The 19,653-nt window shown below is 36.7% G+C and overlaps 1 protein-coding gene across 1 annotated transcript in view; it reads left to right on the forward strand.

Moving 5' to 3' along the window:
- The window catches only part of CIR1 (corepressor interacting with RBPJ, CIR1), a 34,812-nt gene extending 16,103 nt beyond the window's left edge, over positions 1–18,709 (forward strand). The window contains exons 8-10 of the mRNA XM_066233897.1: positions 14,604–14,710; positions 15,778–15,863; positions 17,378–18,709. Of these exons, the coding sequence (XP_066089994.1) occupies positions 14,604–14,710; positions 15,778–15,863; positions 17,378–18,341 (1,157 nt within the window). The 3' untranslated portion in view covers positions 18,342–18,709. The remainder of the gene's footprint in view (positions 1–14,603; positions 14,711–15,777; positions 15,864–17,377) is intronic.
- Positions 18,710–19,653: the final 944 nt, after the last annotated feature.

The raw sequence follows: 19,653 nt of genomic DNA on the forward strand, positions 1-19,653 counted from the left end.
TGCACAAAGTGGCTTCTTCTTCAGCACTCCGCCATCTTGGCTGCTTCTCCTCTGCAATGCTAATAGCAGGAACCGAGCGATTATATGTATTTTTGACTTCACAGATTTCATAGTTACATGTATCTGTATGCCTTTAGTGAATCGTTTTGTTTGTTCTCTTTGTCTTGTTTCTGTTTTTTCTTAGACCTCTCTTTAGAGAAGTTTTAGGTTTATAGCAATATTGAGAGGAAAGTACACTGATTTCCCATATACCCTTCCCTGACAAATGCATAGCCTTCCTAATTATCAACATTCTTTTTTTTTTTTCCCTCTAAAGTTAGAAGCAGGGAGGCAGTCAGACAGACTCCTGCATGTGCCCAACTGAGATCCACCTAGCATGCCCACCAGGGGGCACTGCTCTGCCCATCTGGGGCATTGCTCCACTGTGGCTGGAGCCATTCTAGCACCTGAGGCAGAGGCCATGGAGCTGTCCTCAGCGCCCGGGCCAACTTTGCTCCAATGGAGCCTTGGCTGTGGGAGGGGAAGAGAGAGATAGAGAGAAAGGAGAGGGGGAAGGGTGGAGAAGCAGATGGGTGCTTCTCTTGTGTGCTCTGACTGGGAATCGAACCCGGGACTTGCACACACTGGGCCAATGCTCTACCACTGAGCCAACCGACCAGGGCCTATTATCAGCATTCTTTACAAGAGTGGTATCTTTATTACAATTAATGAACCTACATTGACATATTATCACCCAAAGTCCATAGTCTGCCTGAAAGCTCTCTCTTGGTGTACATTTTATGATTTGGATGAATATATGATATGTACCCACCATTATATCATACAAAGTAGCTTCACTGCACTGAAAGTCCTCTATGCTCCACCTGTTTATCCCTCCCTCCCCTCCACTCTGTAGTTTTGTCTTTTCCTGAGGATCATATAGTTGGAATCTTATAGTATGTAATTTTTTTCAGATTGGCTTCTTTCATTTAGTAGTATATACTTATGTTTCCTCTATTTCTTTTCATGGCTTGACAGCTTTTTTCTTCTCAGTGCTGAATTTCATTGTCTGCATATACCACAGTTTATTAATCCATTCACTTACTGAAGAGCATCTTGGTTACTTTCAGGTTTTGGCAATTGTAAATAAAGCTGCTCTCACTCATATGTAGGCTTTTGTGTGGTCATAAGTTTTCAATTCTTTTGGATCAATACCAATAAGTGTGACTGCTGGATCGTATGGTAAGAGTATGTTTAGTTTTATAAGAAACTGTCTTTCATTGTAGCTATATCTTTTTGCATTGCCACTAGCAAAGAATGAGTGTTTGTGTTGCTCCACATCCTTGCCAGCATTTGGCATCATCAGTGTTATGAATTTTGACCATTCTAATAAACGTGCAATGGCATCTCTGTTTAATTTTGATTTTTCTGATGATATGATGCAGCGCCTGGTTTCATGTGTTTACTTACCATCTGTATATCTTCTTGGTGGGTTGTCTGTAAAGGCCTTGGACTTTTTTTGTTTAGACTGTTTTTTAAATTGGGTTGTTTTCTTGCTGTTGAGTTTTAAGAGTAATTTATATATTTTGGATAACAGGTGTATTTTCTGCAAATATTTTCCCCCAGTGGCTTGCCTTTTTATTTTCTTGAGTGTTTTTTAAACAGTTTTATTAAGTTATAATTTACATACCATTTAAAGTATACAATTCAGTGGCTTTGAATTCAATGGCTTTGAGTTTGTATATTCACAGAATTGTACATTCATTAGCACAGTCAATTTTAGAACATTTCCATTACCCCAAAAGGAACTTCACACTCCTCAGCCCTCACTGTCCAGGCCGTCTCCCCCAACCCCAGGCAACCAATATCCTAACTACCTTTTATTTTTTAGATTGCCAGTTTGAGACATTTCCCAGAAATGAAATTGTACAATATCTAGTGAAGAAAGTGGTTTTAATAGCTCTTTCTTTGCCTTTAAATTTTACACTTTAGTGCAATTAAATTTGCATTGCTTTCCCCTACCCCCAACCCAAAATAAGCACTTTCAGCATTCTCTCTCCCCACGGAGTCTGGACATGGCACCCTCCTCACACATTGATGTGCAACAATATGCACAGAGTATTCATTGTTAACCCGGGAACCTCATTCAAACTCTCCAGAGTTTTTATTAGGGTTTAATTATATAGGCATGAATGACAGAATCGTTGGCCATATGGTTGAACTCAATCTCTAGTCCCTGTCCCTTTCCCAAAGGTCAGGCTCTTATGTGGCTCAAACGTCCAACCCTCTGAGCACATGGTTGGTCTTTCTGTTATGGCCAGTCCCATCCTGAGTCATCTCCATAGTATAACCTATGTAGGGGCACACCTTGGTCACCTTATTAACATAAACTATTAGATCCCATCCTGAATAACAAAGATACACCTGTCGCTGAGGAAATTTGGAAGATTTAGAGGCTCACTCTCAGGAACTGGGGACACAGGTCAGCCAAATTTTTTATTACATAGCAGTTGTATTTTCATTTTCACTTAGTTTAAGATATTTTAAATTTTCTCAAGACTTCTTCAATCCATGTATTATTTAGAAGTATGTTGTTTAATCTCCAAATATTTTAGGATTTATTTTTGACTATCTTTCTGTTACTAATTTCTAGTTTAATTTTATTTTGGCCTGAGACAGTTCTTTGTGTGATTTCTATTTTATATTTCTTAAAGTGTGTTTGTTATATGGCCAAGAATGTTACATGGTTTGCCATGGTGAATATGAGCTTGAGAAGAATGTGTATTTGAGTATTATGCTATTGTGGGATGGAGTGTTCTATAAATGTCAATTAGGTCCACTTGATGGATGGTGCCATTCAGTTCAACTATATCCTGTTGGTTTTCTGCCTCCTGGATCTTTCTGTTTTTGTTAGAGGGGCATTGAAGTCCTAGCTATAATAGTGTATTTGTTTCTAATAACATTTCTATCAGTTTTTGTTTTGTTTTGTTTTTGCTTCACATATTTTGATGCACTGTTAGGTGCATACACGTATGAGATTGTTATGTCTTCTTGGAAAATGAACCCCTTTTCATTATGTAATTGGCTCTCTTTATCCTTGATGAAATTTCCTTGATCTGAAATCTGCTTTGTCTGAAATTAATATAGATACTCCAGTTTTATTTAATTACTGTGAGCATAGTATCTCTTTCTATCCTTTATTTTTAATCTGTCTTTATATTTAAAGTGGTTTTCTTGTGTATAACACATAATTGAGTCTTATTTCTTACTCTGTTGATATAATTGGATTATTTTCTGCCATATTTGTCTTTGTCATTTTAGCTAGAGAGAGACAAGAAGCGAGAGAGATGAGAAGCATCAACTTGTAGTTGTGTCACTCCAGTTGTTTATTGCTTCTCATATATGCCTTGATGGGGAAGAAGAATTTTACATTAAGCCATAGAACTGATAGCAGTATTCTATAGCAGAGTCCCCACATGCTGTTCCTCCGTCTTTTTATCAACCTTTTATGTTGAAGGCATTTTTGTTACTTGAGAACATATTTGGGAAATTCAACAAAATAATTGTCTGATTGTAAGGTTTACTAGAAAGACACACAGGACCTGGCTGGGTAGCTCAGTTGGTTAGAGCATCGTTCTCATACACCAAGGTTGTGGATTCGATTCCTGGTCAGGGAAAATACAGGAATCACCAATGAATGCATAAATAAGTAGAACAACAAATCAGTGTCTCTCCCTTTCTACCTCTTCCTACCTCTCCCTTTCTCTTTCTAAAATCAGTAAATCTTTATTTTTTTTTAAGACTTCATTTATTCATTTGAAAGAAAGAGAGGGAATGAGAGAGAGAGAGAGAGAGAAGAAAGGGAGACACAGGAGGCATCAACTCCGTTTGTGCCTTGACCAGGCAAGCCCAGGGTTTCAAACCAGCAACCTCGGTGTTCCAGGTTAACATTTTATTCAGTGTACCACCACAGGTCAGGCAATAAATCTTTTAAAAATAAAAACACATAGAAGTGTTTTTAGAACTCCACAGAAAGTCCACATGTCTGTAGAAAGAAAGATAATAAACTCAGTTGCCCTTCTGGCAAGTCTCCCTGAATTGGTTATGGATTTCTCTTATGCAACTCCCTAAAGATGTTGAATCCTACCAGCAGAGCTGCTAGGAAGCCCTGCATCTGATGACAGAATTTTTTCAAATCCTCCAGCATAATTCAACTGCAGAAAAAGTATTTGTGTTACTAGAATCTCAATAAAGCTAAACTAAAATAAGCAGATATTAAAACTAATAAATAGGCCTGACCTGTGGTGGCACAGTGGATAAAGCGTTGACCTGGAAATGCTGAGGTCGCCGGTTCAAAACCCTGGGCTTGCCTGGTCAAGGCACATATGGGAGTTGATGCTTCCAGCTCCTCCCTACCTTCTCTCTCTGTCTCTCTCTCCCTCTCTGTCTCTGTCTCTCCCTTTCTCTCTCCTCTCTAAAATGAATAAAAAAATAAAAAATAAAAAAAGAAATCTTAAAAAAAAAAAAAGTTTAAAAAAAAAAAAAACAAAACTAATAAATAAGGGATTGACTTCACAATGAAGAAGTAAAGATTGGCACCATCTCTGACCTTTATAACATCTAGTTGGTCAGGAACCAAATTTATTTTGAATGCATGAGGAAGCTAGTTAACCGAAAAGAAATTTTGACCTATTAAAGAGATTATTCAGCAAACTTATCAAGTCATAGTGGTTCAAAGGTCAAAATGATGCTCTGGATTGGTACTTTATACTTTGGTTATTTTAAGTGATTACCAATGGGTAGGCCATTTCAAACTACACTGCTCACAAAACTAGGGGATCAGGGAACGTGCAGATACTCCAGGACTTTCAGCCTTTTGTATAGCGCATATTCACCAGTGAAATAAAAGTTGGTTTTGTTTGCATCTCATTTGCATAATTGAACAACTCTTTCACTTGTCGTTTGCTTTTCTGATGTTCTTGTTTAATAAAAATCAAATGCTTTTTTTATCGCTTTGTATTCATTTTGAAATATCCTTTAATTTTTGTGAGCAGTATATTATAAGCAGTATTATAATTCAGTGATTAATTTGTTGTTAGAGTAGCTATGCCTTGAAATTCCATTGACATTAACAGATTAATTGCAGTCCTGTTCTATCAGTAAATGGCTGTTCTGTGCTAAAGGCATGTATGGGACTAGTAGTGGCTACACCTCCCATAATCTCTAAGGGGTAGTATGATTTTCAGATCACAGTCATAATTCTCTTTTACATGACTTCCTATTATCATCATTCCATCTACTCAAGGTCTGCCAGCTTCAAGTAAAGGAAATTAGCTAGTGATTACCTAGGAAAAGGAGAGTGAATGAACTGTAGTCTACGTAGTAAATACTAATTATTCTACTCAAATTAAACTAATGAAGTTAAACATGAACCTTCATGTTCCAATCACTTAGAATACCCTATGTTTTACCTTTTCCTAAATCCTATGAGAGTTTAAAATTTTAGTTTCTAGTTCTTTCCTGGCAACTGTGAGCTTTTCTGAAATAGGGACTATCTCATTTATCTTTGTATCCCCAATGCCTTGCACAGTCTACATGCTTAGTTAATAATAATTTAATGAGTGACCGAATAGAGAGGCTTTACTAACTATTCTGAACATCCCTATTTATCATTGTTCTGAATGTACCTTATAACACAAATTTACAATTTATATTTTTTGTTCGTTCATACAAACTGATTTTGTCAAAAAGATTATAAGCTGGCCCTGGCTGGTTGGCTCAGTGGTGGAGTGTCGGCCTGGCGTGCCGAGGTCCCGGGTTCGATTCCCGACCGGGGCGCACAGGAGAGGTGCCCATCTGCTTCTCCACCCCTCCCCCTCTCCTTCCTCTCTGTCTCTCTCTTCCCCTCCTGCAGCAGAGGCTCCACTGGAGCAAAGATGGCCTGGGCGCTGGGGATGGCTCCTCGGCCTCTGCCCCAGGCGCTAGAGTGGCTCTGGTCGCAACAGAGCGAAGCCCCCTGGTGGGCGTGCTGGGTGGATCCCGGTCGGGCGCATGCGGGAGTCTGTCTGACTGCCTCTTCCCATTTCCAGAAAAACACAGAAAAATACAAAAAAAAAAAAAAAAAAGTAGAAATGTAATGAGAGACTATAGTAACATAGTAATTATTATTGACTGATTTAAAATATCATGTGTGGCCCTGGCTGGATAGCTCAGTTTGTTAGAGTACCATCCCAAAGCACAGAGGTTGCCAGTTTGATACCCAGTCAGGGCGCACACAGAAACAGATCAATGTTCCTGTCTCTCTCTTTTCCTCTTTCTCTCTCTCTCTCTACCCCCTTCTTTCTACCCCCTCCCTCTCTCTTCCTCTCTCTCCTTTCCTCTCTCTTCCTCTCTATAATCAATAAAAATATTTAATATATATTAAAAAATAAATATCAAGTAAAACACACTGTCTTAAGTGTAGTCTGAGTTTGACAGATGTATGCACCCATATAACCAATGTCTGACAAGATAATAGAGCATTGCAGTCACCCTAGAAAATACCCTCTGTCCCTTCCAAGTTGGTCTCCTACACCCACAACCACTATTCTAATTTCTAATCCCATATATTAGTTTTACCTGTTCATGAACTTCATATAAATGAAATCATACAGTATGTATTCTTTTCTGTGTAACTTTTTTGACTCAACATTCTCGAGGTTTGCAGGTGCATAAATTTTCAAGAGCATTCATATTCTCATAACTTGCTTAAAATGTAGTGCTAATTTCTAATACTTCATGTTCCTCACAACAGATGATTTTATTAAGTTTCTTGGCATGACATTGGTTAATAACATTATATAAGTCACGTACAATTCTGTAATACATCACCTGTATATTGCATTGTATGCTCACCTCCCAAAAGTCTCTTGTCCCTCTGTCATCTTATAACAAAATGATTTTTCTTAGTCCTGTAGGTCTAGGACTATGAACTTACTTTATTATAGCTGGATGTAATATCACTAAAATATTTGCACATAAAGTAAGTTGAAAATGTAAGCTTAAAGACTTACTAAGTAAAGTCATGTCTTTAACTGTACTGATTCTTTAAAGCAAGATCATTTTTAATCAACAGTGTTTTCTATTAGCATACAATAAGGGCAGTTTCATCTCTCCTTGCTTTTGTGTTTTTTTCCAGACACATTGACTAAATGTAATGTTAATTTTTCCTTTACATTGTATGGTTTAATAGAGATTAAATTAGCTGTCTTCAGTATGAACTTGGGATAAGGGCAATAAGAAACCCTATTTTTTCCAGCCCCCACTAAGATGAACTGGCAGTGTGTCAGGAAAATTCCTGGTAAAGAGCAGTTTTATTACAATTCGGTATAGTTGGTTCTTGCATAACGTTTAGAGAATCATACATAAAACATTCTCATCTATATAAATAAAAGTCGCCCACATACCTTATTAATAGCTTTGTTCACTTTTTCCCTGGGACTTGTGCTGCGTGTTCCTACCTACTGTGCTCCCTTTCTTAGCCTTTTTCTTTTTTTTAAAGATAACTTTCTAAGATTTCTTAAAAGCAAAATGGTTAGGTAATATTAGGAATCAAATATAAGTGTAAGAAAATTCTTGATCATTCCTACTAGACAGATCTCTTGCTTGCTTGATTATGTGCTAGAACTAGTGTCTCTAAGCGTCCTTTTTACATTTAGTGACAAGGAGGGGCTTTTTCACTAGATACAGTCAATTTAACTTTAAGAAAGTTGTATTTTCATGGAAATAATTATATTTTATTTGTGATAATGTTGAGGGGCTTTTAAAACATGTGTGTTGTTAAGGTTATATCATTATTACTATGACAACAGTCAATGCATAGTGAAAGCAGAAACATACTAGGTTGAAGTCTCAGTCTTTCTTCCTTAGTCTAGTTCATTAGCCAGAAATGTATATGATTTCAGATATAGTTTCCTGTATTCAAACTTGAGAAAACTTTCCATATATTCTCCCAAAATATGTGGTATAAAGTATCAATATAATTTAATAATTTGCCTCTAGATCTTACTACAAAGTTATAGGAAATACAAGGGCTAGAACATATTGAATGACATCACTATTCAGAATGTGGGAAATTCTACAGGACAAATGACCAAGTTTCTTCAACAGATGAATAGTAGTAATGGGGGAGAGGGAAAAGTGGCTGAATTTTTTTAGATTAAAAGAGAGAACATAGGCCCTGGCCAGTTGGCTCAGCGGTAGAGCATCAGCCTGGTGTGCGGGGGACCAGGGTTCGATTCCCAGCCAGGGCACATAGGAGAAGCGCCCATTTGCTTCTCCACTCCCCCCCTCCTTCCTCTCTGTCTCTCTCTTCCCCTCCCGCAGCCAAGGCTCCATTGGAGCAAAGATGGCCCGGGCGCTGGGGATGGCTCCTTGGCCTCTGCCCCAGGCGCTAGAGTGGCTCTGGTCGCGGTAGAGCGACCCCCTGGAGGGGCAGAGCATCGCCCCTGGTGGGCGTGCCGGGTGGATCCCGGTCGGGCGCATGCGGGAGTCTGACTGTCTCTCCCCGTTTCCAGCTTCAGAAAAATACAAAAAAAAAAAAAAAGAGAGAGAGAGACAACATAATCAACAGTTCAATTGCTATAGAAATGTTTACATGAAACCTGTGTATTCTTATTGATCTGTTAAATTTAATTTTCTAAATAGAAATAAATAAATAGGTTTGAAAAGAAAAATAAAACCAATCAATCAAAAAGAGAAAGAGAGAGAGAGACTTAAGGTATGTGTCAGTTTCAAATAAGTAAAGAAAGAAAGACTTAAGAGGTACGTGAAACAAATGCCATGTGTGGATCTTTTTGGATCCTAATTCAAACAATTATAAAAAGGACACTTTGAGACTACCAGGAAAATCTGAATGCTGGATATTAGATGATATTGTATCTCTATCGATAGGTATAATAAAGGTGTTAGGGTTTCATTTTTAAGAAATAGTCCTTATTTGTTAGTGATTTATATATCTGATATTTATTTAAAATATCAAAAAATAAAGTTGAAGTTAATAGGTAAAACAAGAATGGCAAAATCTTGATAATTGTTGAAGCTGTGTGATGAGTACATATGGTTCACTATATTATTCTCTCTAGATTGGAAAATTTTTCCATAATATAAAATTATTAGAATACACACATAATGAGCAGGAAATAAATTGATTACCATGGTAATAGTAAACAAAACTACTCATTTTAGGAATAGCCATTGAGTTTGAGTAAGCAGTACCATCCTATAAATTAATGTTTTAAATTTGGTTGAAGGAGGAAAAGGCATTTCTAATACAGCCTTATTTAACCTATAACTCCGTGCCCTGTCTTCTCCCACTGAATACCATAAAATTGTTAGAAGGTAGTTCTTCATTTGGGAGGAATGATGAACTTTGAATGGAAGATACATCTGTCCTAGTGCTAGCAGTGAAACACAAAAAGTGTCTTTGTCTTTAGCATTACTCATCCTCTGCTGCCCTTCGTGCGATTAACCTAGGACTGCCATCCTCCTGTTGTTGAATCAGTGGTATGGCCCAGTGGCCAGAATTTCCCATATTATTCTCTGATACAGTATCTCCTTTACTACAGAACATTTTTTACTTTTCACCACTTTGCTTGGTTCTATGAAAATGAATGCTCTCAATGAATAGATTAAATTCTTTACAAATAATTTTGTACAACATAATTCATCTTCTGGGGACTGTATTTCCCTGAGACACTGATTTATGGTACTTTTTTTTCATAAAATTAAAAAAAAAAACTATTTATTGATTTTAGTGAGAGATGAAGGGGGAGAGACAGAGAGAGACAGGAACATCAGTCTGTTTCTGCATGTGCCCTGACCGGGGATTGAACCAGCAACCTCAGCGCTTCAGGATGATGCTCTAACCAAGCTAGCTATCTGGCCAGGGTTATGAAATTATTTTTATTGATTGCTTTTATTAGAGGGGGGGGGAAGGGGAACATTCATTTGTTGTTTCACTTAGTTGTGCATTCATTAGTTTACTTCCCATATGTGTCCTGACTGGGGATTGAACTTGCAACCTTGTTGGATTTTGGAAGACGTTCTAACCAACTGAGCTAATCGATGAGGGCCATGGTATTTTTCTGGTAGAGAATAGTCTGGGTCTAATCAGGACATAGAACTGAATACCATAGTCACGATCAGTTCTCTGATGCTTACCCTTATCAGAGAAAGCTTGCAAAATTAATGAACGTTGAAAACAGTTTCTTCAGTAGACCCGCTTTTGTAAGTTAAAACATTGATTTTCATGCTCTGAAGGCTTAAACTATCCTGGCTTACAGGATCAAAAAAGGAGCCCTCACAAATCTACATTTTAAAACAAGTGCCCTTTTCTGGAATATCTGGAATTATTCTGCCATAGCAAATTTAAGAGCAAGTCAAACACTACTGAGCCCTAACTCCAGCTGTAATGTAAAGTATTGAGGCACCATACATAAAAGTGATTTTGCATTTGAACATATTTGTTAAATCTTTTTTTCAATATATCTGTATAATCTATTATGTCAACTAAATTTTGAGTTCTTAGAGTCATTTCTGTCAATTTAACTCTCCTAGCCACTGTCAAAATAACATGAAAGTATAAAGACATCTTACTAAATATTAAATATATCTTAATTAAACCTGACTTGTCACATCTTCCAAATCCAGAAATTTTGATGATAGGAGTTTTAAATATAAAAATACATATATGAATAAGATGGGATTTTGAACATGTTACTACTAAGTATTTTTTTAATTACAAAGAAGGTAGCATAAAAAAATGCCTGACCTGTGGGGACACAGTGGATAAGACTTCAACCTGGAACACTGAGGTCACTGGTTTGGGGCCCAGGCTTGCCCAGTCAAGGCACATATGAAACGCAACTGCAAGTTGATACTTCCAGCTCTTCCCTCTCCCCTGACTTTCTCTCTCTCAAATCAATAAATAAAATATTTTCTTAAAAAAAAGATAATCATAGCCTGACCAGCTGCTGGCGCAATGGATAGAGCATTGGACTGGGACACAGAGGACCCAGGTTTGAAACACTGAGGTCACTAGCTTGAGTGTGGACTCATCTGGTTTAAGCAAGGCTCACCAGCTTGGACCCAAGGTCACTGGCTTGAGCAAGGGGTTACTCGGTCTGCTGTAGCCCCCTCGTCAAGGCACATATGAGAAAGCAATCAGTGAACAACGAAGTTGCCGCAACAAAGAATTGATGCTTCTCATCTCTCTCCCTTCCTGTCTGTCTGTCCCTCCCTCTGTCTCTCTCACACACAAAAAAAAGATAATTGTAAAAGTTTTATAGCTATTGGCAGAAATAATTGTTACTATTTATTGAGTACCATTTGTCAGGTATTTCACTAAGCACTGTATCTGCAGTCTTACCGTGTAGAAGTGTATGCTAAACATATGTACTACACAGAGTGATGTTTTGGAGAAATATAAATACTAGAAGGATAGTGTTCCTTTCATGATATGTATACTCTCTGTCAGACTGGAGAAAGATCATTTTTTTTGTTTTTGCTTTTGTTTTTTTTCCTTTTGTTTTTTTTACAGAGACAGAGAGAATCAGAGAGAGGGATAGATAGGGACAGACAGACAGGAATGGAGAGAGATGAGAAGCATCGATCATCAGTTTTTCGTTGTGGCACTTTTAGTTGTACATTGATTATTTTCTCATATATGCCTTGACTGTGGGGCTATAGCAGACCAAGTAACCCCTTGCTCAAGCCAGCAACCTTGGGTCCAAGATGGTGAGCCTTGCTCAAACCAGATGAGCCCATGCTCAAGCTGGTGACCTCGAGGTCTCGAACCTGGGTCCTCTGCATCCCAGTCCGATGCTCTATCCACTCTGCCACCGCCTGGTCAGGCAAGATCATTTTCTTAAAGTTATTGAAAGTACTGTAATGAAAATGTAAAAGGGAAAAGATAAAGAAAATATAGAAAGCATGTTTTCTAAAACATCTTATTAAAATTATCATCTTTTGATGAAATTAGTAACCTCTCATAATAGCCAAATTTTTTGGCCCTTTTACTAGAGTGGTTTCTATCCTAATTCTTAGAATGTTTGCTTTCTGAATTCATTTGACATGTAAAACAGTTGTTGACAATGAAATGTAGTTTTAACATTTCAGAAAAGGCATTTTCTACTTCATAAAATTATGTTTTGCCTGGCTGGTGGTGGTGCAGTGAATAAAACATTGACCTGGAATGCTGAAGTTGCTGGTTCAAAACCCTGGGCTTGCCAGGTCAAGGCACATACAACAATCAATGAACAACTAAAGTGAAGCAACTATGAGTTGATACTTCTCACTCCACGCCCGTATCTCTCTCCTCTCTTTGTAAAATCAATAAATAATTTTTAAAAAAAAGAAAGAAATACGGCCCTGGCCAGATTGCTTTGTTGGTTACAGTGTCGTCCTGAAGCACAGAGGTTGCCGGTTCAATCCCTGGTCAGGGCACCTACAGGAACAGATCAATGCTCCTATCTCTCTCTCTTTTCCTCTCTCACTAAAATCAGTAAATAAAACTTTTTTTAAAAATTGTTTCTACATGTGAAATTTGGGAAGCCACCAAATTGAAGATTATCTAATTAATTTAAAGCTATTAATTATATTAACACTTGTATATGACATTTGGAGGCAACCACTATTAATACTTAAAATTCAACTTTTATTTAAGCTTTTATTATCAACCAAATCAAATAATTAAAAGATTTTCAAAGTAATCCATAGGATTCGTGTATAAAAGAAAACAAATAAAAAATCCTATATTGTTTTAAAATAAAATATTAATGAGATAAGATGCTGCTTTATGATGTATTTGTTGGTTTTAAACTAAGGAAGGCTTTTTTTCCCTCAGTAAATTAAAACATTGTATTATTAAAAACTTCCATCCTGCAATAATAGGCATTTTCCCCCTTTTATTTGCCTAATACCTACCGCCAACTTTCAGTTGTGTTTCTAACATGAAAGGAGTGGTAAAGATTGTAGAGTCTAGTGAAAGATACTCACCTACACGTGTACGCTTTGACCAAACTTTTACCAAAGATGCTACTGACAAGTGAACAGATTTGAATTTTATTGCCTTTTCCCCCCATGGTAACATATATGTGAATATTCAACAGAGCAGCAAAAAGAAAAAAATAGATAAGGTTAACTTAGTCAAACTAGAGAATCAGTTTCTGAATGCTTTTCTGTCCCCCACCTCCCTTACAAATTTTTTGTTGGCAGGAATAATCTTATTCTTTCATATATTCCACATAGATTGTCCAGTGTAGTTCATTTAAACCAGTGTCGATTATTTAGGCCAGAAACTTGAATAGCTTCCATAAGCTGTTGTTATTTGCTATCTGCAGGGAAAACAAAATGAAACTGGAATATGCAAAAGAAAGAAGAATGGGTCTCTCCTACCTTACTTAAACCTAATGTTTGAGGGAAGGGCTGGGATGTTTCAACTTCTTTGTTTTTTCTGTCTTTGTATATTTTATATTATTTATCCTTAGTATATATTATGTGACCAAAAAGAAGCTCATTTTTCAGTTTGGGATTTTGCCAAGATGGAAACAGCAGATTGTGAAAAATATACAACACATACAAACCTATTGCTAGCCTAAAGTAGCTTGTCACCAACGCCACACTAATAACTAGAAATTTCAAACTCCGGGGTTTTTTTGGGTTTTTTTGTTTTTTTTGTTTGTTTGTTTGTTTGTTTTTTTACAGAGGCAGAGATAGACAGGGACAGATAGACAGGGACAGACAGACAGGAACGGAGAGAGATGAGAAGCATCAATCATCAGTTTCTCGTTGCGCGTTGCGACTTCTTAGTTGTTCATTGATTGCTTTCTCACATGTGCCTTGACCGTGGGCCCTCAGCAGACCAAGCGACGTTGGGTCCAAGCTGGTGAGCTCTTTGCTCAAGCCAGATGAGCCCGCGCTCAAGCTGGCGACCTCAGGGTCTCGAACCTGGGTCCTTCCGCATCCCAGTTCGACGCTCCATCCACTGCGCCACCACCTGGTCAGGCAACTCCAGGGTTTTATACACACACACGTGGCACACGAGATTAGCTGAACTACTTATAAAAACCATACCATAGCATGTGTGTATATGTTGTGTGTTTTGCTGATAATTAGCAACCACATGGCAATATACTCAGTATTGATAGTTGATAAATAAAGGTGAGAAATTTTTAACTGGAATTTAGAATAATTACTTATGTAGCTTTAAAAATATATTTTTTAAATTAAGTTCTTACTAAGGTAATAACTATTAAAAGTTTAATTGCAGTTTTTTATAATTTTGCTTTGATTTTATACTAAAAACTGCCAAACAGATAACATCTAAATGTATCTTTTTCAGTATGACAAAGTTACATAAGAAGAGATTCCCCTAGCACGTAAAGAAAAATGCAATTATTTTCTATTCTGAATCTCCAGACTGCTGTTTTAGAAAATCATATCTGATTATTTGCTCAGCAGAAGATTATTGAGTTGATTTAGCTGTGATTTTACTTAACAAAGCTTCAACTGCATTCCTACTGTGGAGTCCGAAAAAGGTAGAGAGATATAAATGATACATTCAAACTGTGATTTTTTTTGAACAGGGCCATCGATGCACCCCTCAGAGCTAATAGCGGAGATGAGAAACAGTGGGTTTGCACTGAAACGAAATGTACTGGGGAGAAACTTAACCGCAAATGATCCATCACAGGTAATGATCTTTTTATCAGTAAGCTGAAAATGTCTATAAATCTAAATGTGATTGCTTGTGAATTGCTACTTAATGTTTTCCAATATGCATATATCCATAGGAAAGCAAGCTAGATCAAAGAAAATGCCTAAGATATATTTTGCTTTTGCTTTTTTATTATTTTAACTTAAATGAGAAATTGTTTTTAAACCTATATTTTAATAAATGAAATTGCTCCTCTGGGTTTATGTGGATGAAATATCTAACTGAACTGTTGATAAGGTTTTTATTTTTTCTTTCCTGCTAACTTACCCCTGAAGTGACATTAAATAGAACCAATGGGAAGAAGTGTAGAAAAGAAAACTCCTAAAAGTTATATATAGCAAGTATTTTCAACATTACTTAACTGTATATAGATCAGGAAATTGGTTGAGTTAAAGGATTGTAGATAATCCTAATATAAACAATTTATCTTATTTAATGAGAAAACTGGAGGCCGGAGAATTTTAAGTGATTTCCTAAAGATCATGTGGCTATTTTGACACAGCTGAGACTAAAACCCAGACTCCTACTTGTGTAAACTGCTGCTCTGAAAAGAGACATTATTTTTCAAACATTACTAAGGATTGTTTGTATAATCTATATAATCATATATTTGTACTGTTTGATATATTTGATAGGTGTTTGATAATGAACTGTTGAAATTATAGAGGCTAAAATTACAATGTTTTTATCTTCCCCAAAAGTTAATGATCTTCTTGGTTTTAATATTTCATCAAATTTAAAATAAAACATTTAAACTCTCAAGTATTTAAATTCAAACTCAAGAGCTAGAAAGTAGAAGCCGTGTTATAAATGTTTTATCTATATTTCTCTATTGTACTCTTCCTGATTAAAGTTTGTTAATGCTGGCAAAGCTGTTGTCTTAATCCTTAATTTACCCTCCACACACACACACACTTTCTTATCTAAAATGTCACACTCATCTAGCAGTATGTCCCTAATACAAAATTTCTTATTTCCTAAATGTTTTCTTTCCTATCTACTAACTAACTAGTCTTACAATCTAATGATCTTTGTTGATTCAGGAGTATGTTGCAAGTGAGGGTGAAGAAGATCCAGAAGTCGAATTTTTAAAGTCACTAACAACCAAACAAAAACAGAAACTTCTCAGGTAATGAAAAAGTATTTATTTATTGGATTCTATTACATTGTTTTGTGTGTTTCATCTTAGAGTCATATTCAGCTCTGATCCTAAGAGCTCATGAAGGTACTTAAACCATGAATCACATTTATTTAATAATTTATTCTTCAGCTATAGTAAAACAGTGTCTTTCTTTTAGTAATATGAAAATGAATCTAAGATTATATACTCAGATTATACCACACACAAAAAAATGGCACTTTTCAGAACATTTAATATGGAAATAGATTTATTTGTAGGTTTTACTTGTAATAGATTTGCATAAATCGTGGCAGTTTATTCTTAGAAAATATTTTGGGCCATGTATTGCTCTTTTTATATTTTGTAAGATTTTATGAGGAATGCTGAAAAATGCTTAAATTTAAGTGTGAATCTTGTTCAACACTCTACCCTCTGGATTAAAGACTCCAAGAAATGTCTGCTGAGTCCAATAGAGGGAGCTCATGCTGTTTTGGTATGTGGAGTTTTGACAATGGCTGGAAAGAACCCTTTTTATCTCAGGGTAACTCAAGCCTATCATAAACAAATTACTCTTCTGAGAATATGAAGTGCTTTTTAGAAATTCAGAATGTCTTTTATTTATCAATCTAAACAATTGTGAATACCAGGATGTGATTATTTTTTATAAGCAAAAGTATAAAAAATGTAAAGTATATTTTTATTGAGAATTTCTGGAGAATATGCTCTTGAATTTTGATAATGTAATATTAATATTTCTATAGATTAAAATAATATATACCTAAAACTAATTTTTTACCTGATTATAGTTACATATTTGATTTTGTAGTAGTTCAATCAATGAATGTTGCAAACCTGCTCTAGGTCAGGATGACCATTTTTTAGAGTCTATATAATTTCAAATTCTGATTCAGTAAGATTTTTTTTTTCTTAGCGAGAGAGAGAAATGGAGGGACAGGAAGAGAGGGAGATGAGAAGCATCAGCTCGTAGTTGCAGCACCTTAGTTATTCATTGATTGCTTTCTCGAATGTGCCTTGACCCGGGGGCTGCGCCTAGCCAGTGACCTTGGGCTTCAAGCCAGCGACCTCTGGGTTTGTCTATGATCCCACATTCAAGCCAGCGACCTCATGCTCAAGCTGGTGAGCCTGTGCTCAAGCCAGATGAACCTGCATTCAAGCTGGGGACCTCAGGGTTTTGAACCTGGGTCCACAACATCCTAGGCCAACACTATCCAGTGTGCCACTGTCTAGTCAGGCTGAGTCAGTAAGATTTTTTTTTAAATAGTCATTTCTGTTGAGCAAAGTATACTGAGAGAATTGGCTTAACACATTTAATTTTTTTAAAATTAATGAATTTATGGCTTAGATAATTTAAGAGGGAGAAAATGATTTGTTATTTAATAAAATATGTGTTCATATTTAAATACCACTTTTAATAGCTTCTAAGAAAACATATTATCTCTTAAAAATTTTATGTTTGTTGATGACAGGACTATTTTTAGTCTGACTGTTTTTCCCAATAACAGGAAATTGGATCGACTTGAGAAGAAGAAAAAGAAAAAGAAAAAAGAGAAAAAAAAGAAAAGGCTTCAGAAAAGCAAACGTAAACACAAAAAACATAAAAATAGATCCTCTTCTTCTTCCTCTTCCTCCTCTTCCTCTAGTGAGTCTTCAGAAAGCAGCAGTGAGAGTGACAACAAAGAGAAAAAAATAGAAAAGAAGAAAAGAAAGAAAAACAAATGTTCAAGGGATAAAAACAATGATTTGGAAGAAAAAGACAAGTCTAAGAAGAGAAAACTTGATGAAGACCTTTCTAGCAATCACTGTAAGAAGGAAAAGGCCAAGGAAGAGCCTAGATGTTTAAAACAAGAACATTCTAGGGAGACTAGCAAATGGAGTCATTCTGACTTGGACAGGAAGTCCAGAACCCATGACCATAGCCCAAAGAAGAGAGGATCTGAAAGAAATGAGAGGAGCAGCAGAAGCCAGAGCAGAGATGAGAGGAGCAGGAGAAGCCGGAGCAGAGATGAGAGGAGCAGGAGAAACCGGAGCAGAGAGGAGAGGAGCAGGAGAAACCGGAGCAGAGAGGAGAGGAGCAGGAGAAGCCGGAGCAGAGAGGAGAGGAGCAGGAGAAGCCGGAGCAGAGAGGAGAGGAGCAGGAGAAGCCGGAGCAGAGATGAGAGGAGCAGGAGAAGCCGGAGCAGAGAGGAGAGGAGCAGGAGAAGCTGGAGCAGAGAGGAGAGGAGCAGATGCCAGAGCAGAAGTCACAGTAGTTACAAGCAAAGGGAAATAAGAAAACAGCCAGAGCAAAGTCCCAGTGAAGAGCAGAATATAAGAAATGACACCAGAAGCCATGGCAAAGATATGTACAGAGAAGAGAAAATGCACAGAACAAACTCAGGAGATAAGCATACTAGAGAGACACACACAGAGCGAAGCAAAAGTAGAGAAAATAAAGAGAGACTGCATGTGACAATTAGCTGGGAGTAAAATATATCCACTTTCTTATTGAATACCTTTAGCAAGGGCTAATATGTACTGTTGTCTTTATAATGAAAAAAGCTCTATTTTAATTTTCCATCTCTAAACTGTCATATCAAGTACAAAATTACATGAATCTCATAAAATGAATTTTGCAAATATTTGTAAATAACCTGTTTTGGAGCTGTAAGAATATTTTCTGTTGATAAGTGTAGTGTATCTTGTGTTCTGTATACCAGATAAAAGCTCCATATTACTGACATTTTGTTTGTTCTTAAACATCATTAAAAGAATGACAGTACTAATGAATGGGTATAATTTATTTTTTAACTTAAATTTACTTGAAGCAAAGTGTAAATAAACATTGTTGAAATTCCTATGGCCTGCCTTGTGGTGGCTCAGTGGATCGTGTCGACCTGGTCGTCAGTTCAAACCTCTGGGCTTGCCTGGTCAAGGCACATATGGGAGTTGATGCTTCCTGCTCCTCTCCCTTCTCTCTCTCTCTCATTCTCTCTTTCTCTCCTCTCTAAAATGAATAAATTTTTAAAAAGCTAAAAAATTTACTATGAATTAAATAATGAGTTAAACAATATTTCTCTAAAACTTTTAAACTCCCTTTAGGTGTTTTGTTCTACAGAGTAACCTATTTACATTTGGATAATACATTAGTTTTCTGTGCTGCCATAACAAATCATTTCAAACTTAACACAAAAACGATTCCACAGTTTTGGATATTAGAAGTCTGAAATGGGTCTCACTGAGGTAACATCAAGGTGTCAGGAGGGTTGGTTCTTTCTGGAGACCCAATGGAAAACCTGTTTGCTCACCTATTCCAGCTTCCAGAGGCTGCCTGCATTCCTTGGCTCCTGGACCCTTCTATTTTCAAAGTAAAGGCGAGTCAAGCCTCACATTTAATCACTCTGATACTTTGACTTTCTGCATCCCTCTTCTGCTTTTAAGGACCTTTGTGATAATGGGCCTATCAGGAGAATCATTATATTTTAACACTTATCTTAGCCAAAAGGCTGAGAGAGAAGCGATCATCATCATATTTTAAAATCAAGTGATTTGCAAACTTAATTCCTCTTTGCCACATAACTAACGTATTCACAGGTTTCAGGGATTAGGATGTGTTTAAGGAACCACATTCTACCTACCACAGATGGTCTTTCTACTAACTGGCATACAATTATTAAAGAGTTTACTTCTAAAGGTTAAGATTTATGTAATGTCACAAATGGACCAATGTAAACTATTCAGATACATTTTCATGAGTAGAGATATATAAAGCATATTTAAAATAGCTGCAAAATTTTCCCTT

Source organism: Saccopteryx bilineata, chromosome 5, assembly GCF_036850765.1.
Source record: "Saccopteryx bilineata isolate mSacBil1 chromosome 5, mSacBil1_pri_phased_curated, whole genome shotgun sequence".
Classification (NCBI taxonomy): Eukaryota; Metazoa; Chordata; class Mammalia; order Chiroptera; family Emballonuridae; genus Saccopteryx; species Saccopteryx bilineata.